The 20,612-nt window shown below is 40.1% G+C and overlaps 1 protein-coding gene across 1 annotated transcript in view; it reads right to left on the reverse strand.

Moving 5' to 3' along the window:
- The window catches only part of DNAH11 (dynein axonemal heavy chain 11), a 353,093-nt gene that overhangs the window by 77,646 nt on the left and 254,835 nt on the right, over window positions 1-20,612 (reverse strand). The window contains exons 63-65 of the mRNA XM_039238848.1: window positions 17,450-17,620; window positions 1,776-2,011; window positions 398-520 (exon numbers count right to left, since the gene is read on the reverse strand). Coding sequence (XP_039094779.1) covers window positions 398-520; window positions 1,776-2,011; window positions 17,450-17,620 — 530 coding nt within the window. The remainder of the gene's footprint in view (window positions 1-397; window positions 521-1,775; window positions 2,012-17,449; window positions 17,621-20,612) is intronic.

The raw sequence follows: 20,612 nt of genomic DNA on the forward strand, positions 1-20,612 counted from the left end.
TTCAAGTGTATTGGAAAAGAGAACTAGCACAGTGAAGCCCTCATGTTGTGGATGCCATGACTTTGGATGAAGACGAATTAAAACAAAGCATGTGGAATTAGGATACAAGAGATCTGCAGGCTAAGCCCACACATGACAGGTGTTTTGCTGTCTTAAACTTCTTTGGTGTGAACTCATAAAGGAGCAACTACCCTCAGCTTTGTGACAATGCATTTTTTGGTTTATAAATCAGGAATTGGCTAACATGAATCTAAATCTATCAAGGAAACAGTCTGAAAGTTTGGATCAGGCTGAGGTTGCTTTTTTCTTGGAATGTAGGTGCCACGGAATGAAACCTCAGAACCATCAACACTCATATGCAGCGCAAAATATAGGTTTAAAATTCAAAAATACTTACTTCCCTTTTTTAATTGTGTTCCTGCCAAGCAGGGGATCAAGGACTGGGTCTATTGTTTCCTCCAGATTTTCAACTAAGATGACATCTCCAAAGGCCAAAGCAGTTTCAATGGCATTCAAAAACCTTAAAATCCAATCAGAATAGAGATAACAAAATGTCAATAAGCACAGGGAAAATGTTCCAAATTACTGAAATTTTGCTATTTGCTGTAATGTAGATTTTTTTTTAATGAGACAAACTTAGAGAAAACTGTTTCATAAAGTATTCAACTAGATTACACAGAAATTAATGATGAGATTTTGAGATGAATTACACAGGGATATTTTCCAAGTGAAATTCAACAGTATGAGTAAGTCAATGGGTAAATTAGTTCTTTTGACAATAATCATGGTGAGACAAATGTAACTTATCCAAACATCATAAATTTAAATTCATTTGATAGGTTTTTTGATAAAAAATTTTTTTAAATATATTAAATGTCTTGTAGTTTTGTCAAACATTCATTTTTTAAAAAACCCTTTAGGTTCAGTTGTGGTAAAAGTGGTAAATTACCATTATATTTCACTCTCACTCTCCAAAAATAGTCTCTCCCTATCAAAAATAATTTTCTCCAAGTATCCAGATAAGCGAGGAGTACATTTATCTTAAATTCCTTATTTCATTGTATGTGTGAAAAAGCGAAAGAAGGGTCAAATGAAGTACCATTAAGTCTAAAGCGAAAGAAGGGTCAAATGAAGTACCATTAAGTCTAAAGCGAAAGAAGGGTCAAATGAAGTACCATTAAGTCTAAAGTATTTAATATTAGCTAAACACCAGCTACATACAAGACAACTTCATTCATCAGACAGTACTGTCATGAGGACCCAAAGACAGAAAGTCTCAGGAGACTCAGTTCTCAAAAGCTTTACGTAAAACTTGATGAAGAAATGATCTTCAGGCATTCATGCTGGGACTGGAAGCCATGTTGCAACCCTCCTACAGGCAAAGTATGTATTCAGAAATAGTATTCTAATCACCATTAGGCCTATAAATGCAGGTGACAATTCTTGTGTCAACACATGCCAAATGCCCTAAAGGACTACAGTACATCATGTTTCCATTCTTGGCCTTAGGATGCTGACCGATTTTTCCATTTGGGTGCACTGTTTGCTCTAATCTTCAATGTACTTTCACCTTCAGATTAAGTGGTTGCCACTGAATGTAAATGACCTTTCAACAAAGATACTTTATGTGAAACCTGAGTGAGCAGATAAACAAGGTGGACCAGACTGTCACACTGCATGGCAGCAGAGAGGTCTAGCAAATGCAAGGACTTCCTAGAAATTAGACCCATTTCACAGCAGCTTAACAGAAAGCCAATCCTTTGGATTCCACATACCCTTTCTGGCCCAAGTCTGTGACTTTCAGGTCAGTTCCATACTTATTCTTGATCCACTTAATTCCCTGCTGCTGGGGATCTATCATCAGGGGCCAGCGCTCACAGTGTGTTAGGATAGCGGCGTTTTCGGCTGACATTCTGTCACCAGGCAGCCCTTCATTATTCCAGGTGGCAATCATAGCGTCATCCGTCAACATGGCAATCAAGTCCAGGTCTTCAGTTATTGGGATGGAAACCTGGAAAATCAGGGTTGAATGCAATTAACTGCCAGTGTGGCAGAGCAAATGACTCAGCAGGACAGACAAGAAAACAAGAGACCAAAGCCTGAACGACACACTGAATTCTCTCCAGACTCAACAGCCAAGTGAAATTCTCATTGTGAAATACAATTTGACCTAATAAGTACAATATTTCTACCTCTCAGAATTCTGTCAACTGCAGTATTCAATATCTGGTTTATTATTGCATCTGACTTCAAGTGAAAGGGAGTTTGCCCTCTACATACATCGACAGCTGCTCCAACAAGGTGAGAGGGAATTAGACACCAGAAAAGACTGCAGGCCAACAGAAATGTATTTGCTCAATGGAGTAATCACCCCCAAATAAGCAAGGCTACAATGCACTATCTGGCTCGGGCATTTCATTCTTTAGTACAGGCCAATCCTACAAGAGATGACTTCTCTTTCTCGGATAGGTTAATGGAATGTATTCTGTCTGCAGCAGCTCTATCAGCTTGTTGGCTCTGCCTAGGAACGAGATGGTGGCCTCTCCTGTGAGAGGGAATTGTATTTCCTGTCAGTGTGGAAAGGAGTATTGCAAAGTGGGGAGCTGTCTCCTTTGAGAGACAGAGAAGCCTATTTAAGTATTTAATTGTTCTAATGTTTTTATTTATTTTTGAGAGACAGAGATACAGAGCATGAGCGGGGCAGGGGCAGAGAGAGGGGAATCTGAATCAGGCTCAAGCCTCTGAGCTGTCAGCACAGAGCCCGACGCGGGGCTCTAACTAAAAAACCATGAGATCATGACCTGGGCCGAAGTTGGGCACTCAACCCACTTATACACCCAGGTGCCCCAATTTAAGTTTTAAACTTTATTTACTTATTTTGAGAGAGAAAATGTAAGCTGAGGAGGAGCAGAGAGAGAGGGAAACAAAGAGAATCTCAGTGCAAAGGCTAGTATGGGCCTCAAACTCACAAACCATGAGATCATGACATGAGTTGAAGTTGGACACTTAACCGACTGAGCCACCCAGGTGACATAAGATAACTATTTTAATATCTTGTTTTTTGACATTTATTTATTTTTGAGAGAGAGAGAGAGACAGAGTGTCTCTGGGGAGATTTAGAGAGAGATTTAAACACAGAATCTGAAGCAGGCTCCAGTCTCTGAGCTGTCAACACAGAGCCCGATGCGGGGCTCAAACCCACAAACCATGACATCATGACCTGTGCTGAAGTTGGATGCTCAACCAACTGAGCCACCCTGGCACCCTCTGCAAGAAATCTTTTTTAAAGAATAAGGATCATTCTTTATAAAAGCTGACTTTACAAAACACAAGATTATAGAAAAGAGTCTGTTAAGGAATTTATTCATTTGGTCATCAATCACCAAATATTTACAGAGCACCTCCTACATAAAAAAGACTGTCTGGAGACACTGCAATGAGCAAGATGAATAAGAAGCTAGTCCCATGGCTGGGTGGAGGGCTAACATGGAAACATGCCCCCAGAATACAGGGCAGTAAGAGCCCTATTTGGAGCAGGCTGGGGGGTGGGGGGTTGTAGCAACAGAAGCAGGAGTCTGGCTTACTGGTTGACCATGGATTTTCAGCAAAGAAGATGTCAGAGGAATTCCTCCAGGAGAGCTAGGATACCATTTGATATCAATACATATAGGAAAAGTAGCATAATATTCCTACTGTCTCTGACCACAATGTTACCTTAGAAATAAATCAAACTTGATCTTCTAGTGAGATGAGCAACAAGCCTTAGTACTGACACAAGATTTTCTTAAAGATACAAGAAAATTGATATCTTTTACAATAAGCTATTAGCAAGGGATCCGTGGCTTTAACTCCTACTTAACGCAAACAACTTGGAGCAACTCAAAGCTTGAAATAACTTTAATTTCTGAGCTACAAGTGGTAACGGAAGGTATACATGTAGGTCTTGTGTCCGAATTTGGTAATTTTAATCGTTTGAGCACCTACTGTGCACACAGTTAAGTGCAGGGGATCAAAGAGAACTCCCCCACTTTTTTAAGGGTCAGTTTAATTAGTAGGGGAAATAAAGCAGGTAACTCACAATTAAGAGTATCATAAGTGGGGTGCCTGGGTGGCTCAGTTGGTGAGCGTCCGATTTCAGTTCAGGTCATGATCTCATGACAGGCTCTGAGCTGTCAGCATGGAGCCTAACCTGGGGCTCAAACTCACAAACCAGATCATGACCTGAGACGAAGTCAGATGCTTAACTGACTGAGCCACCCAGGCACCCCTGTATTTTCCTTTTAATTCACTTTATTCTTCAGAATTCCTTGAAGAAATCTGCAGAAAGGAAAATGAGTATGGAAACCAAATGCAAAAATGGAGCCCTTTATGTCTCAAGTCAGCTTTGTAAGTCCAGAAGGCCCCATCTACTGTTTCATTAAGTAGCATCAACCTCAGTGTGAGCCCGGATGCAACCATGAAATGAGGTGGGGATAAACAAAAACAGAGCCTCCCCTCTACAGAGAAGAAGCTTCTACTCAAGAGAAAGAGAAGGCTGCCATGAGCCAACTCAAACTAATCCTAACACCAAATGTGTTTCAGAAACCTCTGAAACTAACCAAGTGGCAGATTCCAAAGGAAAAAAGGCAACTTCCTGATGAGATGACACATTCATTTCCCAAAGGAAACCTTTTGCACTGTCCATGGGAATGCAAACTGGTGCAGCCACTGTGGATAGCAGTATGGAGAGCCCCCCAAAAATTAAAAATGAAATTACCATATGACCCAGTGATTGCACGACTGGCTATTTACCCACAAAATATAAAAACACTAATCCACCCATATGTTGGCTGCAGCATTACTTACAATAGTCAAATTATGGAAGCAGCCATACTTTGGAAGAAGAAGTAGTATGCACACACACACACACACATACACACACAATGGAGTATTACTCAGCCATAAAAAAGAATGAAATCTTGTCATTTGCAACAACATTGATGGAGCCAGAGCGTGTAATGTTAAGTCAGTCAGAGAAAGACAAATATTATATGATTTCACTCATATGTAGAATTTAAGAAATAAAACAAATAAAGGAAAAAAGAGACAAAGCAAAAAACCAGACATTTAAATACAGAGAACAGACTGACAGTTAGCAGCGGGGAGGTGGGGGGAAGAAGGGGGAAATAGGAGGATTCAAGAGTACACTTATTATGCTGAGCACCAGGTGACGTATGGAAGTGCTGAGTCACCACGTCGTACTTGGGAAACTAGTACTAATTGTATGTCAATTATAGTGCAATGCAAGTAAAACAAAAACACACAGGTTGCTGAATTAAAAAACAAAAACAGAGGGCACCTTGGTGGCTCAGACGGTTAAGCGTCCGACTTTGGCTCAGGTCATGATCTCATGGTTTGTGGGTTCGAGCCCCACATTGGGCTCTGTGCTGACAGCTAGCTCAGAGCCTGGAGCCTGTTTCAGATTCTGTGTCTCACTCTCTCTGCTCCCCTGCTCACACTGTCTCTATCTCTCTCTCAGAAATAAATAAAACATTAAAAAAATAAAAAATAAATAAAAACAGAAACACACCACTCACATTTCTGATAGGATGGTGACAAAACAACTAATATTTAAAAGGCCTTAAAGGGCTTACAAAATTTTTTCATATACATTCAATCTTTTCAATGTCTCCTGTAACTTACAAGAGTTCTGCCAAGTAGCTGTCTCTGGTTGTTTGCTTGTTTACGCTTAGGGCACTGAGGCTTAGAAAGGCTACCACCACTAAAAACTCCATGTATTTGTTCTGTCTACAGCTCCTAGGTCACACCAATGAGGAGAGTGTAAATGTCTCCATGATCTTGTCCCTGTCTCCACCTGTGTGCCCAGAGGACAATACCTCTGGATGCAAACAATTCTGGCTAACAATTTTACTTTGACCCATGGGCCATGTATGCCCGTTATCCCTGTCTTGTTCAGTCACCACCCTCTGAGCCATCCTCTGGATGAAAACCATGTTGAATAATAGTTTAATTTGGACCCTCAAGGCCACGTACACTCACTGTCCCTGTCCTTTCAGTCACCACTCTAGTGCTGTTCCTTCCCCACCAGTCTCCAGACTCACACCCCCATGCTGCACATTCTGCAACCCCTCCGACATGCCCTTTAGGATCCTGGTCCTATTTGGACCAAATAACCTTGCCCCCACTACCTGCTCATCTTCACCAAAACACCAGCTCTCACCTAGGCAGTGGTTCTCAACCCTAGACTGCATACTGGAAATCAGGAGAGCTTTCCACAGCTGCCAACAGCAGCCAGCCATCACTAGGGATTCCACTTGAATTGACATTGCTTTAAAAGTTCACTTCCACATCATCTCAACATGAGGCTGGGGTGCAAGAATGACTCCCCCATGGACTCAATTCACTCGATGGTTTTCTCAGTAGACTTTTTTAACACCCTCAACACTCAAAACCTGTGTGTGGGAAAGAGTTGTCATCCCTTATTTTCCTATAGATCATTCCAAGACCACTGCTCTTTCATTCTTCGATAAAAAAAATGCTGCCTTTGAGTCCAGTTATACAATCTTCTATGTATCTCCTCATATTAATTATTAAGGATATAGCTATTGGTCCCTCTCAACTTTCCAAGTTTTACTATCTAGCTGTGACGACCTCAGTACACACGGAGATGACAAATCCACTCTTGAGCCTTGACATCCTTCATGCCAAAGCTCTACATTTCCATTCCACTCCAGCATTCTGGAAATGCCCCCATGCCCCATGATGTTGACATGTTTTTGTAAGGTATTATACATCTCCTTCCAAAGATGACTAATGCTGTCCCAGACCTTCCAATCCTCTGAAATTATTTCATGATTGAAATCTAACCTCCTAATATCCACTTCTTTCTCTCCCCTTTAAACATTACATTTCCTCTAACGAACAGTATTAAGATATCTAGTCCTTTACCCACTATACATTTTTTATGGTGGTAAAATAAAATAAAATGTGTCATTTTAACCATTGTTAAGTGTAGAGTTCAATGGCATTAACTATGTTCACACTGCTGTGCAGCCATCACCACCATCCGTCTCCACAATTTTGTCATCTTTCCCAAGTGCAACTCCATATGCATTTAACTCTGACTCCCCAGCCCCTTCTCCCTCCTGCCCCGCCAGCTACCATCGTACTTCGTTTCTATGCAATCTGACTACTTTAGACATTTCATTAAAGTAGAGTCATGCAAAATTCAACCCTTTATGACTGGATTATTTCACTCAGCACGATGTCTGCAAAGTCCATCCATGCTGTAGCAGGTATCAGAAGTTCCTTTCTAAGCCTGCTGTATGTATATTCCACATTGTATCTATTCATCGACTGAAAGACACTAGGATCACTTCTACCTTTTGCCTACTGTGAATCACGCTATGAACAAATATACAAATATTTGTTTGAGTCCTTGCTTGTACTTCTTTTAGGTATTTATATAACCAAAAGTGGAATTGTAGAATCATATGGTGATTCTAGACTTAATTTTTTCAAAAACTCTACCATATTTCTAACCACAAATTTCTGGCTACACTCACATCTCTACCCAGCCTATGCAGCACCCTTCCATGCCTTTGCTGTTCTTCTGCCTGCCCCATGACTGGATAGGTTCCTTCGCTTCCTTCTGGCTTAACTGCCCTGGCCGGGTTCAACGTCTTCTGTCCTCTCCTTTTGCTCTTACATTGTGAGTATTGCTGATGAAAGCTTTCTGACCGTGACTACCATTAAATCTTTTCCAAATTCATCTTTGGTTTCTTAAAGTTGCTTGGCAACAATCGACATCTACTGCTGCCCTCAGTGGGCATTTTTGATGTTTTCACTACTTTCCTCACACACGTTCTCCTGATTCTGATTCGCTCATCTTTGGCCAGCTGGCACCGCATTTTCCCAGTTTCCCTCAAAGGAGGGAGACCAGCAGGTGTGGCTGCACCAACTATCCATTAGTATCTGCCCCTGACTACCTTTGTCTCCTTCCCTCCTCCGTCTGAGTCCAAGGAGTCTTGCTTCTCCTATCTGAGGGTCATTCTACTGACATCTGTCTTGGAAACCATCCCCTCCCAATTTCTAGTGGCTAAGGCCTCTTCACCTTTTTACCCTCCACAACTCCTTTTCCATTTCTTCTCCTGAAGTATGGAAACATCCTCTTGCCCCTTTTGCACTTTACACATAGTTCCAGGTCTCTAACTAGGCACTCTGCTTACCTCCTCTCCATCACAGGCAAATTCCTTCAAGGATAGTCTGTCTTTTCCATCTATTTCCACACCTCCCACTTACTGTGTCACAGTTACACCTCTGAGGTCATAAAATGTCATCATATTTCCATATATGATGACACCTTCAGTTCTTAGTTCTTTCACTTGTCTCTGTGGCTTTGGCATTACTGACCATTCCCAGGTTTATACTCCTGCTTCCCACGGCACCACCTTTGCCTGAAGTGTTCTCCAGCCTTTGCTCCATCTTCATCTTTCTCCACTTCCCTTTTTCATGTCAGCACTGAGTCAGTTCATTTTATTCTAAAGCCCCCCCTATATGAATTCACCCCAACGTATTCATCCTTCACTCCCAAATCTGACTCTCCAACCAATAACACTCCTGTCCAGCTCCCTACTGGTCACTGACACTTGAATGTGATATCATGTTCCTAGAACCTTCATCATTTCTCCCAAACCAATTTTAATCTCAGGGACTGGCACGTGCACATACTCACTTTCTCCCCATCACTCCCCTGCTTTCCATGTCCACTGTTACCACTTTGCTCAGCTCACCACCTTCTGGATCACCACCGTTATGGCATTAACAGTCTGTCCCCTTCTGAGTCACTATTCCTTCTGTGCCCAGTGTGAGCTTTCCAATGTGTAAACCTAATCAGAGACCTACTTAAAGTCCTTCAATGACTCTGGATCTTTAGGATAAAGTTCATACTGTTTCTTAGTTTATAATATGAAGGTTATTATATGGCTCCTTACTAATTCTGTAACATTCATCTGTATTTTCCAGTCTATAATGGTACATCAGCTTATCTATATTTTTTAAAACTCATTTAACATCCTAATACTTAAATCACCTGCAAGTCTTTTCATCTGCCAGGAAGCTGGGAAGGAGAGCACTAACTGTAGTTTTGCCCAAAAGGTTGCTTAGTTGTGTTATCACATTTGCTCAAAAATCCATTACTTCCCCCATTGAGATGCAATGTACATTTAAGCATATATTCTTTTATTTAAAAGTAGCTATTGATAGTCTGGTAGCTCCCCAAAGGATTAAACACAGAGTTACTGTGCACTGTAAAAAAAAGAAAAATCTCACTCCTATGTATATACCAAAGAGAAATGAAACATATCCACACAAAAAAATCTCTATACAAGTAACTTGAATGTTCATAGCAATATTTTCCATAATAACCAACAAGTAGAAGCAACCCATACGCCCATCACCTGATGAATGTGTAAAAGCAATGAAATCCTGGTACAGACTATGCATCATGGATGGAAAACATGCTAAGTGAAAGGAGTGAGGGACAAAATACCGTATCTTGTAGGAGTTCGTTCACATGAAATGTTCAGAAGAGGCAAATCTAAAGAGACATAAAACAGACTGGTGATTCTCTGGGCCTGGAGAGAATGGGGTGATTAAAGCTGATGGATATGGTTTTTTTTCCAGGGCTGATGACCATGTTCTAGAATTGACCATGATGATGGCTGTACAACTCTGTGGATACACTAAACAGCACTGAAATGAGTATTTTAAATAGGTGGGCAACTTACATCTTAGTGAAAAGATACACTCAGCATCTACAATGTTCCAGGTACCACATAAGGTTAACAAAATAAACAAAATCCTTGTTTCCCTGGATCTTACACTGTAGCTGAGGGAGGGAAAAGCTATTAACCAAACCAAAGGAGTAAATGAAATAACATATTAGAAAGTGGTAAGTACTGGGAAAAAAGAGACTGGAATGAGGCATACTGAAGGATGGACCTATAATCTTATTTAGAATCTGAAAATGGTGTCTGAACAAAGACCTGATGGATGGAAATGAGCCATTTATATTATACCTAGGTAGGTAGGTAGGTAGATAGATAGGGAAAACACCTAGTGCAAAGGGCCTGAGGTCAGAGCATATCTGGTATATTCAGTATGACTGAAGCAGAGCAGTGAGGAAAACAATAATAGGAAGCAGGATAAAGAGAGAAAGGGGCAAAATCACAGAGGGTTTTATAAGGCTTTATAGGGCTTCTAGCTTTTGCTCTGAGTGCAGTGAGGAGTTAATCTGACTTGATCTTTTAAAGAATCACACTGGCTGTTAATGGAGATCAGATTTTATTTTATTTTAATTTATTTTATTTTTTATGGATTTTTAAATTTTTTAATTTTTTAATAGTTTATTGTCAAGTTGATTTCCATATAACACCCAGTGCTCATCTCCACAAGTGCCCTCCTCCATGCCCATCACTCCCTTCCCCTCCCCTCACCCCATCTGCCCTCAGTTTGTGCTCGGCATTCAAGAGTCTCTCATGGTTTGCCTCCCTCCCTCTCTCCAACTATTTTTCCCCTTCTTCTCCCTTATAGTCCTCCGTTAAGTTCCTCCCAATCCTCCTTTATGTGCAAACCTATGGTAGCTGCCCTCTGCTTGACTTATTTTGCTCAGCATAACACCCTCAAGTTCCATCCATGTTGCTACACATGGCCAGATTTCATTCTTTCACATTGCCATTTAGTATTCCATTGTATAGATAAACCACATCTTCTTGATACATTCTTCCATTGATGGACACTTAGTCTCTTTCCATGTTTTGGCTATTGTTGAAAGTGCCGCTATGAACATTGGGGTCCATGTGCCCCTATGTATCATTACTCCTGTATCCCTTGGGTAAATTCCTAGCAGTGCTATTGCTGGGTCATAGGGGAGTTCTAGTGTTCATTTTCTGAGAAACCTCCACACTGTTTTCCAGAGGGGCTGCCCCAGTTTACATTTCCACCAACAGTGTAGGAGGGTGCCCGTTTCTCCATATCCTCGCCAGCATCTAGAGTTCTCTGATTTGCTCATTTTAGCCACTCTGACTGGCGTGAGGTGGTATCTCAGAGTGGTTTTGATTTGTATTTCCCTGATGAGGAGGGAAACTGAGCATCGTTTCCTGTGTCTGTTGGCCACCTGGATGTCCTCTTTGGAGAAGTGTCTGTTCATATCTTCTGCCCATTTCTTCACTGGACTGTTTGTTTTTCAGGTTTGGAGTGTGTTGAGTTCCTGATACATTTTGGATACTAGCCCTTTATCTGATATGTCATTTGCAACTATCTTTTCCCATTCCGTCGGCTGGCTATTAGTTTTATGGATTGTTTCCTCTGTTGTGCAGAAGTTTTTAATCTTGATGAGGTGCTAATAGTTCATTTTTGCTCTTGATTCCCTTGCCTTTGGGGATGTGTCAAGTAAGAAATTGCTGCAGTAGAGGTCAAGGAGGTTGTTTCCTGCTTTCTCCTCTAGGGTTTTGATGGTTTCCTGTCTCACGTTCAGGTCCATTATCCATTATGAGTTTATTTTTGTGTATGGTGTGACAAAATGATCTAGTTTCATCCTTCTGCATGTTGCTGTCCAGTTCTCCCAGCACCATCTGTTAAAGAGGCTGTCTTTTTTCCATTGGATACTCTTTCCCACTTTGTCAAAGTTTAGTTGGCTGTACACTTTTGGGTCCAAATCTGAGTTCTCAATTCTATTCCATTGGCCTGTGTGTCTGTTTTTGTGCCAATACCATACTGTCTTGATGACGACAGCTTTGTAGGAGAGGCTAAAGTCTGGGATGGTGATGCCTCCCGTTTTGGTTTTCTTCTTCAATATTACTTTGGCTATTCGGGGTCTTTGTGGTCCCATACAAATTTTAGGATACTTTGATCTAGTTTTGAGAAGAATGCTGGTGCAATTTTGATTCGGATTGCATTGAATGTGTAGAGTGCTTTGGGTAGTAATGACACTTTAACTATATTTATTCTTCCAATCTATGAGCATGGAATGATTTTCCATTTTTTTGTCTTCTTCAATTTCCTTCATAAGTTTTCTATAGTTTTCATCATACAGATCTCTTGTATCCTTGGTTAGGTTTATTCCGAGGTATTTTACGGTTTTTTGTGCAATTGTGAATGGGATCAGCTTCTTGATTTCTTTCTGTTGCTTCATTGTTGGTATATAAAAATGCAACCAATTTCTGCATGTTGATTTTGTACCCTGTCACTTTGCTGAATTCATGGATCAGCTCTAGTAGGCCTCTGGTGGAATCTCTCGGGTTTTCTATGTAGAGTATCATGTCATTTGCGAAAAGTGAAAGTTTGACTTCTTTGCCAATTCTGATGCCTTTGATTTCCTTTTGTTGTCTGATGGCTGATGCTACGACTTCCAGCACTATGTTAAACAACAGTGGTGAGGGTGGACATCCCTGTCGTGTTCCTGATCTCAGAGGGAAAGCTCTAAAGTCTTCCCCAGTGAGGATGATGTTAGCTGAGGACTTCTCATAGATGGCTTTTATGATGTTTAGTAAGTTCCTTCTAACCCGACTTTCTCAAGGGTCTTTATTAAGAAGGGGTGCTGTATTTTGTCAAATGCTTTTTCTGCATGTATTGACAGGGTCATATGGTTTTTATCTTTTCTTTTATTGATGTGATGTATCACACTGATTGATTTGCCACTATTGAACCAGCCCTGTAATCCAGGAATGAATCCTACTTGATCTTGGTGGATAATTCTTTATATGTGCTGTTGGATTTGATTTACAAGTATCTTGTTGAGGATTTTTGCATCTGTATTCATCAAGGATATTGGCCTGTTTTTTTTTTTTTTTCTGGATCTCTGTCTGGCTTGGGAATCAAACTGATGCTGGCTTCATAAAATGAGTCTAGAAGTTTTCCTTCAGTTTCTATTGTTTGGAATAGCTTGAGAAGAATAGGTATTAATTCTATTTAAACTATCTGGTAGAATTCCCCCAGGAAGCCATCTGGCCCAGGGCTCTTATTCGTTGGGAGATTTTTGATAACTGATTCGATTTCCTCACTAGTTGGGTCTGTTCAGAGTTTCTATCTCTCCCTATGTGAATTTTGGTTTTGAGTGTGTGCTTAGGAATTTGTCCATTTCTTCTAAGTTTTCCATTTTGTTGGCATATAATTTTTCATAGTATTCCCTGAATATTATGAAGTACATAGTATGAATACATAGTAATTGCTTGTGTTTCTGAGGGGTTGATTGTAATAAGTCATTTTCATTCATGATTTTGTCTATTTGAGTGCTCTCTCTTTTCTTTTTGAGAAGCCTGGCTAGAGGTTTGCCAATTTTGTTTATTTTTTCAAAAAACCAACTCTTGGTTTCAATGATCTGTTCAACTGTTTCTTTGGTTTCTATATTGTTTATTTCTGCCTTGATTTTTATTATTTCTCTTCTCCTGCTGGGTTTGGGGTGCTCTTGTTGCTCTGCCTCTAGTTCCTTTAGGTGCACTGTTAGATTTTGCACTTGCGTTTTCTCTAATTTCTTGAAATAGGCCTGGAGTGCAATGTACTTTCCTCTTAGGACTGCCTTTGCCGCATCCCATAGAGTTTGCATTGTTGTATTTTCATTTTCGTTTGTTTCATATATTTTTAAATTTCTTCTCTAATTGCCTGAATGGACCAATCATTCTTAAGTAGGATGTAATTTAACCTCAATGTATTTGAAGATTTTCCAAACTTCTTCCTGTGATTGATTTCAAGTTTCATAGCATTGTGATCTGAAAGTGTGCATGGTATGTGTTGAGATCAGATTTTATAGAGAAACAATCATGTAGCAAAAGGGAAACGAGTTAGGAGGTTTTGGCAATAATCCAAGAGAGGGATAATGGCTTGGCCCTAGATAGGAGCAGTGAAGGTGGTGAAAACTGGTCAGATTCTGAATGTATTTTGAAGGTATAGCCTGTAGAATTTCCTGGATGGACTGGATATGAGTGCCAGAGGGAAGAGTCACGGTAAGGTGACTCCAAGGATTTTGGCCCAAAAGAAGGGTGGAGCGGCCATTAAACAAGTTGGTAGTGCTTGGGAGGAGAGGTTTTGGGGGAAGATGGTCAGAATTTCAGTTTGGATGCACTATAGGTGAGACATCTTTCTGACACAGAAGTGAAGATGCCAGGGTCTGGGCCACAGACAAACTTATGCAAATTACTTGTGTAGAAGTGACATTTAAGGCCTGGTTCGAGAAGCAACTCCAAGATTAAAGGTCAGGCATTTCAACATTAAGCATGGGGAGAAGATGAAAAATTTAATGAAGTCTGAGAAGAATTGATCAGTGAGGTAGGAGGAAGGTGGGGGAGGGGAGGTCTTGGAATCTAGTAAAGAAGGTGCTGATGGAAGGATGGAGTAATCAATCATATCAAAAGTAGCCAAGAGTCAAGTAGGAAGAGGATGGAAAACAAAGCACTAGTCTTGGCAATATGGAAGCAAAACTTCACAAGAGGAGTTTTGGTAGAGAGCTGTGGACAAAAGCCTGTCCAAAGTGACTCAGAAAATGGAAGATGTGCCTACACTGAATCTAGATTAGTCTCTAAAGTGATTACAGTAAATTAGAGCAGAAAAATGGTGGAGTAGCTGGAGAGGCAGGAAGGGTTCAAGAGAAATTTGCTGGTGTATTAAAAAAAATGTTTTTAATGTTTATTTACTTTTTGAGAGAGAGAGAGAAACAGAGCTTGAGCAGGGGAGGGGCAGAGAGAAAGGGAGACACAGAATCCAAAGCAGGGTCCAGGCTCCAACAGTCATCATAGTGCCTAATGATAGGCTTGAACTCATGAATCACAAGCTAAGGTTGGACGGTTAACTGACTGAGCCACCCAGGTACCCCTGATGCATTTTTTACATGAGAGAAATAACTATATAGTCAATGCTGGTGGACGTGATCTAGTAATGAAATAGTAGACAGGGAAAAATTCATGAGACAAGAGAACCACTCTAGAATTATCCTTGAGGAAGGGAAAAGGGATGGAAAGTAGTGTAAACTCATATGATCTTTAGGATAATATGTCAGCTGTTTATCTTACAGCATCAGGAAGGAAGACAGTGTAAGAGTACAATATTTGTAGGTGACAGATATGTGTGTGGGAGTGAATACACCATAACACACTAAATATGTCAAATATCTCTCAATATCCTTGATTGCTTCTGAACTCTATGCTACTTTTCTATTTCCCCTGAGGAACCAACTTGTTGTGATTATTTTATTTTATTTTTTTAAATATTTTTATTTATTTCTAGGAGAGAGAGACAGAGTGAGCAGGGGAGGGTCAGAGAGAGAGGGCGTCACAGACTGAAACAGGCTCCAGGATCTGAGCTGGCCGTCAGCACAGAGCCCGACGCGGGGCTTGAACCCACGAACCGCGAGATCATGACCCAAGCGAAAGTCGGACGCTTAACCGACTAAGCCACCCAGGCGCCCCTTGTTGTGATTATTTTAGTTTTAGAACATATTTTACTATCTTGAAGGACAAGTGCTTTCTTACTGTTCTAGTCCAATATTATCTTGGTGTTCTCAAAAACAAATCCTTCTGACACACCTTAGAATCACTGGGTCAAGTAAAATTTTAATTCCTGGAGTTCTGATTTGAAATAATTAAACTGATTCACTAAATTGGGGATAATGGATCCATTTAGAATATAAAGTCTTCATTTCTAGGAATATATTAAGGATGGTTGACTTGATGTATAAAAGGGTTCCTTCCAAGGTCACCTTAAATAGGTCAACAGGTCATTAATAAATTACATGTTTGGTTTGTAGGTTTTAAAACATCATAAAAACAGGAGTGCCTGGCTGGCTCAGTTAGAAAAGATGTAACTCTGAGTCTCAGGGTTGTGAGTTCAAGCCCCAGGTTGGGCATGGAGACTACTGCAAAAACATTTTTTAATAAATAAATAAAAAAATCACAAAACCCACAGTCACTTGTTGACTGGTAAACTTACAAACCATTTGACTCCCCAAGATATCTGACACAAACTAACGAGTCAGACCCAATTAGAAGACAGTTACGTACAGACAAGTGGAGCTCTAGAAATGAGCCCTAAATGAGAAGAAGTAACAACAGATGCTTCTTGAGAGGACAGGACAAACCCTTTCAAAAAAAAATTACTTAAAAAATTAACATTAAGCAATTTGAGCTCCTCTTGGGACCCTGGCATAGGTTCACACAGGTGTCATGGTCTTTCCCACATTGCTGTGATGGAGTCTAGAAGGAGTAAAAGATAACTAGCTCAATAACTGGAACCCTCTTTCCATGAGGACAAACGTGTCCCACTTGATACAAAAATACAGATTCAAAGGGGTACATGCACCCTGAAGTTTACATCATTATCAACACTAGCCAGAGTATGGAGCCCATAGGGCCACTGACTGATGAATGGATAAAGAAAAGAGGTGTATATATGCAATGGAATCTTACTCAGCCATCAAAAGGAATGAAATCTTACCATCTGCAACAACATGGATAGAGCTAGGATGTATTGTGCTAAGCGAAAAGTCAATCAATTACCAGTGCAGAACATTAATATACAGAGAGATGTAGGATATCTTAAGGGCTTCGATTAACTCAGATGACACACTGGTGCACTAACTTTGCTTGTGGGTTTGAATTTTTATATTTAGGCTGAGCTATTTTTAATACTAATATACAAAGTGCAGACCTTTAATCTGCAAATAGTTACGAAAAAAAGGTCTTTAACAACCCATAATGTCAGGAAGAAAAGTTTCATGCTATACAGTAACAATAACCCAAATCTGACTTCAGTTATCAGTTTAGTTAAAAGCAGGTTTCCAGCTCTACCAGTATAGTGCATTAAAAAAAAAAATTTATTGGGACACCTGGGTGGCTGGCTGGGTTGAGTGTCTGACTCCTGATTTTGGCTCAGGTCATGATCACAAGTTCATGGGATGGACTTAAAATTCTCTCTCCCTCTGCCCCTCCCCTGCTCATACTCGCTCTCTGTCTAAAATAAAAAATTTTTAAAGTAATTTATTACTTTTCCTCTCTCTGTTGAAAACACCATTGAAACAAGAAACACTACAACACACAAGAAGCATTCTCGTCATACTAGAAATCCCAGTCAGTCATGACAGAGGCAGAAATGAACCTGGTATACAAACTGTTTTTGTTTTTATTAAGTCTATTTATTGATTTTACGAATGAAATAGAGAGTAAGATACCATGAACAGGAAAGGGCAAAGGGGGGGAGAGAATATTCCAAGGAGGCTCCATGCTATTAGCAAGGAGCCTAATGTGGGGCTTGAACATATGAACAGTGGAATCATGACCTGAGCTGAAATCAAGAGTTGGATGCTGAACCGACTGAGCCACCCAGGCACCCCACACACTGTTGTTTTCCACTGAAATTTCAAAATGAGACTTCCAAAGGCTGACAAGGAATGGAAGTGACTTACCTTGTGCTGAAGAAAGGGAACCCACTTGCAGTCTACCAGCTCTTGGCGATACTGTTTTGTAAAGGATCCAATGTAAGACACAAATGCTGCTGTAAGGAGAACATCTCCACACAGAGTCTTCTCTTGAGCTTCAAATGATTTAATAGACTGACCCCAGCGGGTCTTCTCTGACTGAAAGATAACATTACTCAGATGTAACCACAGGGTGAACACTGATTCAACAAATGCTTAATGTAATCACAGCACTGCTCAGTTTTAGTCTACATCATACTGGACAGACTTTAAAAGGCACAGAACTGAACTGGACAGCATGGCTATCCTCATCCTTCTTACATTTGAAACCCATCATTATGAAGGGGCTCTTATGCTCTCTTCAGCGCAGTTTACTGCAATATGCCATTAGAACTTTCCTATCTCCTTCCTGATGGATGATCTAACGCTTTAATGGTGACTAACCTCTTTTTCAAAAGCTGATAGTCACTGTCTCATCTCTCTGAGAGTGGAGCATCAAGAGCTTTGGCCAAGACAGAGTGATATCAGGATTTTTAATGGCAGCTTCACTGCTCTGTATTCCTTCCGCTCTGCAGCAAGAGTTCTACACAGCCCTAGACGAACATTATTTTATTTTTATTCAGTTTTTTAAATGGTTATTTTGTCTCTGAGACAGAATGGGCAGGGGACACAGAGATAGAATCTGAAACAGGCTCCAGGCTCTGAGCTGTCAGAACAGAGCCCAACACCAGGCTCAAACCCAGGAATCATGAGATCATGACGTGAGCTAAAGTCGGATGGTTAACCGGCTGAGCCACCCAAGTGTTACCAGAAAAACATTATTTTAAACATACTGGCTATCAGCTACTTACAGACAAAGGAAAATAATAAACACCAATCATATTCATTAATTAAAATGGAAAGCTTATAGAGCCACGTATCCTGGATGCTATTAATTATAGTGCTGGTAGTTGAAATACTTGGGTTATTTCTCTAATAAAATCACTCTATCACTGGAAGAACCTATAGTCTACATAAAAAAATAATGGAAATCAGGAGGATCTCACTAGCTGTGAAGAAACTGTGCTTCAAAGGATTCTGTTCAAGTCCTTCTATCTCATTGGATGACCATTTAAAATCTGCTTTCCAGGTTACGTATGGGGAGGTCTTAATATTGGATTTGCATAAAACTGCAATAAGCGTCTTTGGATTGATGGAACTGAAGGATAGTTCACTAATTCACTCTGTTTCAATGCAGGATAAAATTGGTATCACATCCTAAGCACATGTAAGTTAACAGGAACTAAAAAAAAAACCCAGCAATATGATAGTACAAGCAAAGAAGAACCCTGTGGAATTTAGCTTTGCTTGTCAAAGAGAGAATGCTGAACACAGAAAGCAAAGATGATGTATGTCAGAACAGACTGGAATGCCAGTCCCCTGTAAGCCATCATACTATCCATAACACAGAGGTCATGAAATTAGCAAGTGAGAATGGTAATCAAAGCTATTTTAAGATTATCTCCTTGCTTTGCTTGATAAAGATCATCCCAAGTTAGCCATATAAACACTAAGGGACTTCAATTCTCTAGCCCTCTTCATAGAATTCATTACTTAGCTTCCTCAGCTACAGATCATACATCCATTAATTTCGAAGAGAAATTTCTCATTTGCCTTTCCTCCATCTTTGTTGTCTTTGGATAGTAAATGATAAACAATAAAGTGCACCCACCTCATTCTCCAAAACAGCTTTGAAATTTGAAGATTTACTAAACATAGACTTATTGGCTATTGAAGTCGTCAATAATTTCGCCATACCACCCACACAACATAAATCATTACTGACATTGGCTAACAAGGGTTTAAGAGTTGGAACATGTCCTATAATAAATTTCTAGACAGTTAAAAATCACTATAATTTTATTCTAATGCATTATAGATTGCCTGTAATGTCATCCTGGCTGGGGTGACCCATTTCTAATTTTGAACAGCTGTTCAGCTCAGGAGTTAGTTAATGATTAAATATAAATTGCCTGATTTATTAGTCTGAATGGTTGAGACTATAGCTTCCAGGTCAATGCTATATAGACAAAATCATCAGTCTTGATGCTTTTCAGAAGTTAACTGTCTCCTGTTCTAGTCAGAAAGAATTTGTCCTCAAAGGAAAAGGTCTGACATCTTCAATTAATCCTTAAAAAATGTGTGTGTGTGTATACAAATATATATGTAATTTGTTTTTCGGGTAGCTAACATTATTTTACCTTCTCTCCTCTCCTCCTTTAAATCATCCTAAGTAAAGCTTTTGGAAGCCATAGCTATGTGTTAGAGGTACATGGTAGATCCCAATAGTTTATTCCTATAGTATATTTGGTCATCCTTTGTTTACTACAAGAAAACAGTCTAATTAACTAGCACTTCTTCATTTTCTTAGGTCCCTCACAAATAGTAAACATTTCAAACTACTTAAATCATATCACTTTCAATAAAAGCAGGTATAAACTACACTAGTAGCAGTGGAATTTCTCAACTGATGTAAGAACAAATCTTCAAAGGGGTACAGAATTTTTTTAAAAAACAAAAGCCTCCTCAAACTCAACCATTCAGGGGCACCTGGGTGGCTCAGTTGGTTGAATGTCCGAATTCAGCCGAAGTCATGATCTTGTAATTTGTGGGTCCAAGCCCCACAATGGGCTCTGTGTTGACAGCTCAGAGCCTGGAGCCTGTTTCTCCCTCTCTCTCTGCCCCTCCCCAACTTGTGCTCTGTCTTGGTCTCTTTCTCAAAAACAAACAAACATTAATTTAAAAAAGACCTCAACCATCCACTCACTGAGCAAATATCTATGGGTGCCTATGATGTGTCAAGGATTATTCTGTTTGGGATCAAGAAGTGCAGAAAACAGATGTTGTTTTTGTTCTTGAGGAGCTTCTATTCTAGTTAGGGAAAAAAGACCCTCCCCAAAAGTATATACGTTCACAAATGTATGTTTTTAAGTGTATCATGTGGTGATAAATGCTATGAAAAAATAAAGCCAACTGGAAAGAGGGCTATGAAATGGGGTGTATGTGTGGGTGGCTGTGTGTACACACAGAGTGAAATCATGTCATAAAGAGAACTTTTAGCAGCAACCTGAAGAAAGTAAGGGAGCCAGCGACGTCATTGTTTGGACATGTG

This window comes from Hyaena hyaena, unplaced genomic scaffold, assembly GCF_003009895.1.
Source record: "Hyaena hyaena isolate Hyena2069 unplaced genomic scaffold, ASM300989v1 scaffold_149, whole genome shotgun sequence".
NCBI classification, from domain to species: Eukaryota; Metazoa; Chordata; class Mammalia; order Carnivora; family Hyaenidae; genus Hyaena; species Hyaena hyaena.